The sequence below is a fragment of the Octopus sinensis genome, linkage group LG11, assembly GCF_006345805.1.
Source record: "Octopus sinensis linkage group LG11, ASM634580v1, whole genome shotgun sequence".
Taxonomy (NCBI): Eukaryota; Metazoa; Mollusca; class Cephalopoda; order Octopoda; family Octopodidae; genus Octopus; species Octopus sinensis.
In genome coordinates, this window is record NC_043007.1 from 31,784,736 (window position 1) to 31,792,125 (window position 7,390).

General features: G+C 34.8%; 1 protein-coding gene across 1 annotated transcript in view; it reads left to right on the forward strand.

Moving 5' to 3' along the window:
- LOC115217588 (neudesin-like) overlaps positions 1-6,716 on the forward strand; it is a 21,688-nt gene extending 14,972 nt beyond the window's left edge. Inside the window, exons 3-4 of the mRNA XM_029787340.2 lie at positions 5,783-5,892; positions 6,455-6,716. Of these exons, the coding sequence (XP_029643200.1) occupies positions 5,783-5,892; positions 6,455-6,601 (257 nt within the window). The 3' untranslated portion in view covers positions 6,602-6,716. The remainder of the gene's footprint in view (positions 1-5,782; positions 5,893-6,454) is intronic.
- The last annotated feature ends 674 nt before the right edge of the window (positions 6,717-7,390 follow it).

Genomic DNA, 7,390 nt, shown 5'->3' on the forward strand with positions numbered 1-7,390 from the left:
CTTGTGCCTATAGTAGAAAAGATTATATAGAATGCTTTGCGAAATTTCTTCTGATTCTCTCTCTCTTTTTCTTTCTCTCTGTGCTCTGAGTTCAAATCTCACGGAGGTCAAACTTGCTGTTCATCTTTTCAGGATCGATATAAAGAAAGAATACCACTACAGGACGGCGGACTGGCAGACCTGTTAGATGGTCGGGAGAGATACTTGGCAGTGTCTTTTCCGCCATTTTGTCTTCTGGTTTCAACACCTATGAAATCACAATTGTGATTGGAGCATTAAATCTCTTTGCCCTTTCGTATTTTTGAGAACTTCCGCATCTATACATCAACACCGAGAAATTTTGTAAAGAGTTTATTCATTCAGTCCACATGTTTGAGTAAAATCTGAAACTATTTCGTCTTTTCTTCCTTACATGTTAGAGCAAAATATAAAACTGCTTCGTCTTCTTTTGACTTCCACATGTAGAACATAGAAATAAGGTAAATGAATGAAGCGTTGTGTCAATAACGTAAATATGTAGGACAATCACCTCTGTTTGGTGACATAATCAGAAGAAATGCTCGACCGAAATACTAATCAGAAGATTAATGAATGAAAACAAAATATTTCTCTCTCTCTCTCTTTCTCTCTTTATCTATGTATGCATATGTATGTATGTATCAATGAATGTATGTATGTATGCATCCATGTATGCGTGTATGAATGAATGTATGTATGTATGTATGAATGAATGAATGTATGTATATATGTATGTATTTATGTATATATGTATGTATGCATACATATATGTATATATGTATGCATGCATGCATGTATGTATGTATGTATGCATGTATGTATGTATGAATGAATGTATGTATGTATGTATGTATGTATGTGTATGTGTGTATATACATTTATAATATACGAAGTAGATCTAGCAAAAAAAATAGCGTGTTAATTTTGAGTTAGAAATCCTTTGGATAGAAGTCAAAAGCTGCCTGTGGGATTCGAAACCTTATATTCAGTAAACGTGACAGACGTTCTACCACTGGACCAAAAGTTTCAGACCTCTCTGGGAACGGACCCACCCTAGGCAGAGCTTTTATGGGGGGGGGGGGTCTTTTGAATTTGCTGTATAAACATGCATGGGTTTCATTTGCTTTTTACTACATGTTAAGCCAAAATATGAAACAATTTCATTTGTTTTCCACTACATGTTAAGCCAAAATATGAAACAATTTCATTTGTTTTCCACTACATGTTAAGCCAAAATATGAAACAATTTCATTTGTTTTCCACTACATGTTAAGCCAAAATATGAAACAATTTCATTTGTTTTCCACTACATGTTAAGCCAAAATATGAAACATTTCATTTGTTTTCCACTACATGTTAAGCCAAAATATGAAACAATTTCATTTGTTTTCCACTACATGTTAAGCCAAAATATGAAACAATTTCATTTGTTTTCCACTACATGTTAAGCCAAAATATGAAACAATTTCATTTGTTTTCCACTACATGTTAAGCCAAAATATGAAACAATTTCATTTGTTTTCCACTACATGTTAAGCCAAAATATGAAACAATTTCATTTGTTTTCCACTACATGTTAAGCCAAAATATGAAACAATTTCATTTGTTTTCCACTACATGTTAAGCCAAAATATGAAACAATTTCATTTGTTTTCCACTACATGTTAGCCAAAATATGAAACAATTTCATTTGTTTTCCACTACATGTTAAGCCAAAATATGAAACAATTTCATTTGTTTTCCACTACATGTTAAGCCAAAATATGAAACAATTTCATTTGTTTTCCACTACATGTTAAGCCAAAATATGAAACAATTTCATTTGTTTTCCACTACATGTTAAGCCAAAATATGAAACAATTTCATTTGTTTTCCACTACATGTTAAGCCAAAATATGAAACATTTCATTTGTTTTCCACTACATGTTAAGCCAAAATATGAAACAATTTCATTTGTTTTCCACTACATGTTAAGCCAAAAATGAAACAATTTCATTTGTTTTCCACTACATGTTAAGCCAAAATATGAAACAATTTCATTTGTTTTCCACTACATGTTAAGCCAAAATATGAAACAATTTCATTTGTTTTCCACTACATGTTAAGCCAAAATATGAAACAATTTCATTTGTTTTCCACTACATGTTAAGCCAAAATATGAAACAATTTCATTTGTTTTCACTACATGTTAAGCCAAAATATGAAACAATTTCATTTGTTTTCCACTACATGTTAAGCCAAAATATGAAACAATTTCATTTGTTTTCCACTACATGTTAAGCCAAAATATGAAACAATTTCATTTGTTTTCCACTACATGTTAAGCCAAAATATGAAACAATTTCATTTGTTTTCCACTACATGTTAAGCCAAAATATGAAACAATTTCATTTGTTTTCCACTACATGTTAAGCCAAAATATGAAACAATTTCATTTGTTTTCCACTACATGTTAAGCCAAAATATGAAACAATTTCATTTGTTTTCCACTACATGTTAAGCCAAAATATGAAACAATTTCATTTGTTTTCCACTACATGTTAAGCCAAAATATGAAACAATTTCATTTGTTTTCCACTACATGTTAAGCCAAAATATGAAACAATTTCATTTGTTTTCCACTACATGTTAAGCCAAAATATGAAACAATTTCATTTGTTTTCCACTACATGTTAAGCCAAAATATGAAACAATTTCATTTGTTTTCCACTACATGTTAAGCCAAAATATGAAACAATTTCATTTGTTTTCACTACATGTTAAGCCAAAATATGAAACAATTTCATTTGTTTTCCACTACATGTTAAGCCAAAATATGAAACAATTTCATTTGTTTTCCACTACATGTTAAGCCAAAATATGAAACAATTTCATTTGTTTTCCACTACATGTTAAGCCAAAATATGAAACAATTTCATTTGTTTTCCACTACATGTTAAGCCAAAATATGAAACAATTTCATTTGTTTTCCACTACATGTTAAGCCAAAATATGAAACAATTTCATTTGTTTTCCACTACATGTTAAGCCAAAATATGAAACAATTTCATTTGTTTTCCACTACATGTTAAGCCAAAATATGAAACAATTTCATTTGTTTTCCACTACATGTTAAGCCAAAATATGAAACAATTTCATTTGTTTTCCACTACATGTTAAGCCAAAATATGAAACAATTTCATTTGTTTTCCACTACATGTTAAGCCAAAATATGAAACAATTTCATTTGTTTTCCACTACATGTTAAGCCAAAATATGAAACAATTTCGCCTATTTTTTACTACATGTTAAAGCAAAATATGAAAACGGCCCACCTTCTTTTGACTTCTAATATGTAGAAGATATTTGAAACAAATAAATGAATGAAGTGTTGTGTCAATAACGTAAACATGTAGGACAATCACCTCTGTTTGGTGACATAATCGGAGGAAATGCTTGACCGAAATTTAATCAAAAGATTAATGAATGAAAACATAAAAATTGTGTTCTCTCAATCTCCCACACATTCTCTCTCTGTATGTATGTATGAATGTATGTATGTATGTATGTATAAATGTATGTATGTGTGTGTGTGTGTGTGTGTGTGTATGTATGTATGTATGTATGAATGTATGTATGTATGTATGAAAGTATGTATGTGTGTATGTATGAATGTATGTATGTGTGTGTATGTATGTATGTATATGTGTGTGTGTATGTATGTATGTATGTATGTATGTATGTATGTATGTATGAATGTATGTATGTGTGTGTATGCATGTATGAATGTATGTATGTATGTAAGTATTTAAGGACTGTCAAGTCCTCGTTAAAGGCCTGTGATATGCAGGACACTGACTGGGAGAACAATGCCTGTCATCACCACAGATGGAGGAAGCAGGTTAAAGAGAGGATCGACACTTTTGAGAGAGCACGTATCCAGCATGAAGAACTTAAGCGAGCTGCGCGAAAGCGCACGGCTCGTATAGTGAATGGGGAAAGCTTGGTCTGCAATGTTTGCAGTCGTGTATGCTTGTCAAGAGCAGGGCTCATTAGCCAACAATGGAGCCGCAAATGCAAAATATAAGTTAGTCCTAGAGCGCACAATGTTCCTGAAGGTCGCAATGGTCTTCCTCGGTCACGAGTGGATGGCCATCATGTATGTATGTATGTATGTATGTATGTATGTGTATGTATTTATGTATGTATGTATGTATGTATATATGTGAAGGCATGTGGTCATGATCATAAGATCGTGAGATCGATTTCCATTGGCGCATTGCATCCTTGAGCAAGACACTTTATTTCATGTTGCTCCGGTCCCCTCACCTGGCAAAAATGAGTTTGTACCTGTAATTCAAACAGGGCCGGCCTTGTCACACTCTGTGTTACACTGGATCTCCCCTGAGAACTACGTTAAAGATACGCATGTCTGTAGAGTACTCAGCCATTTGAACATTAATTTCTCAAGCAGAATGTTCCGTTGATCGGATCGACTGGAACCCTTGAGTGATTCTTACCAAAGAGCTTATAATATCCATGGCTAAGGGCATTTTTTTCTTTGTTTGCTTCTTTGGTACTTCCTTATTTATCATCAGCCAATTTTACATTTACAAATGGATAAGGTGAATGAACTGTCACACTTGTAATACAGGTGTAATAGTTGATTTGGAACAGCTATCACTACTTCATAGAGAAGGAAGAAGGGCAAGGAATGGGTCATTGTTTCCTTCAGTGAAAGAATCATCATCATCATCATCACCATCGTCGTCATCATCATCATCATCATCATCAATTATTATATGTTTGACTTTTGCTTTACATTTGTACAAGTTGGCTCCAAGTCTCACCCAGAGACCTCAAGAGACAAGTTGGAAGTTCATGTTGGTGTTATGCCTAGGGTGCCATATATTTGGTTTTGTTGTTGTTGTTCTTCTTCTTCTTATTATTATTATTATTAGTAGTAGTATTTTTGTCCAAAACATTTGTTTTTTACATTTGTTACCCTTCAATTCGGTGCCCTTTTCCGGTAAATTTTTCCCAGTAGTTTTCTCCATGGGGTAATGATATCCATTCCGAAAGTCCACTGATCAACTGTTATGTCCGTCTCATGAATGTAATAATTTATTTTCTAATACTTTACTAAAAAAAAAAAAAAATGGCTGCTGATAACAAGAAATTGCCATCCGAAGTGTGTAAGTCAAAGCTGGAACGCCTTTCATCATGAGTTTGCTTAATTAAATCTGACCTGCATTAAAAAAACAACTAATGATTCTTTGCTTCTTTTGTTCATTTATTTGTTTCAGTCATTTGACTGAGGCCATGCTGGAGCATCACCTTTAGTCGAGCAAATAATCGACACCCCAGGACTTATTCTTTGTAAGCCTAGTACTTAATCTATCGGTCGCTTTTGCCGAACCGCTAAGTTACGGGGATGTAAACACACCAACATCGGTTGTCAAGCGATGTTGGATGGACAAACACTCACACACAAATATATACACACACATACACATACACACACACACACACACACACACACATATGACGAGCTTCTTTCAGTTTCCGTCTACCAAATCCACTCACAAAGCTTTGGTTGGCCTGAGGCTATAGTAGAAGGCACTTGCCTAGGGTGCCATGCAGTGGGACTGAGCCCAGAACCATGTCGTTGTTTAGCAGTTAAATTTAAAAAATTTTTATTCATGTTTCATGCTTAAAACGAACTATTTGACCTTGCTGCTGATATTTAACGGTTCCTTCTATTTTGCTTTCCGTTTTTTTCTAGAATTCTACGGAAAGAATGCAGTATATAACCGATTAGTCGGAAGAGATTCTACCAATGCTGTGGCTAAAATGAGCCTCCATGAAACAGACGTCAGTAAAGCACACGACATTGTAAGTTCTCTTGAATATCCATCCATCATTCCATCCATTCATCTATCTTTTCCACCCTTGATTCTTGCGGCGGTTGTAGAGGTAGAGTCCTCGGGCATCTCCTCTATATAAGCAACCATCAGTACACTTTTCACATGAATTCCTAAACTTGACCATCTGAGACTAAGGATTTTAACCCATCATCTTGTTTTTCTTCTTTTTTTTGTCTATACTCTTTTTTTACTTGTTTCAGTCATTTGACTGTGGCCATGCTGGAACTCTGCCTTTAGTCGAGCAAATAGACCCCAGGACTTATTCTTTGTAAGCCTAGTACTTATTCTATCGGTCTCTTTTGCCAAACTGCTAAGTTATGGGGACATAAACACACCAGCATCGGTGGCAAGGGATAAACACACACACACACATACACACGTGCACATACATACAAACACATATCTATATGATGGGATTCCTCACAAACTCCGTCCACTCAAAAAGACTTTGGTTGGCCTGAGGCTAGAGTACAAGACATTTGTCCAAGTCAGAACAGTGTGAGACTAAACTTTCCTCATTTATTTTACAGAGTGATTTGAGTGAAACCCAATTGAAGGATCTGGAAGAGATATTTCACCAAGTTTATTTGGCGAAGTACCCGATCGTTGGATTTATGGATTATTTGCTGTCTGTCGAAGAATTTGCCAAACAGATAAAGCCTCAAGATGAGCTGTAAAAGGAGGTTCCACAAGAATTCTTTTACTCTTTTACTTGTCTCAGTCATTTGACTGTGGCCATGCTGGAGCACTGCCTTTAGTCGAGCAAATCGACCCCAGGACTTATTCTTTGTATGCCTAGTACTTATTCTACCTGTCTCTTTTGCCGAACAGCTAAGTTGCAGTGATGTAAACACACCAGCATCGATTGTCAAGCGATGTTGGGGGGACAAATACAAACACATAAACACACACACAAATGCATGCACATATATATACATACATATATACGACAGGCTTCTTTCAGTTTCCGTCTACCAAATCTACTCACAAGGCTTTGGTCGGCCCGCAGCTATAGTAGGAGACACTTGCCCCAGGTGCCACACAGTGGGAATGAACCCAGAACCATGTGGTTGGTAAGCAAGCTACTTACCACACCTGCACTGAAAGTTTCTTACAATCATTTGTGTCTTAATGTTTAAATTCACACCAGATGGAAATATCCAGTTTTAGTTTTGACTCTTGGTATCAGCCATTTTATTTAATCTTGGGATTCTTCCAAAGCAAAAAAAGTTGAGTTTTGTAATAACAATGATACTGCTTTTGTGTAGTCTTCGATTAAAAGACAGATATATTTTCAACAGTAACAGGGAACAGATTCTGTAGAACGCTGGGCAAAATTGTTGTGGCATTTACTTGCATTTGAGTTTTGAGTTCAAATCACGCTGGGTTTAACTTTCTCATTCACCCTTCTAAAATCTACAAAACATTTTGTGAATTTGATTCAATGAAACAAGCTCACCTAAAAG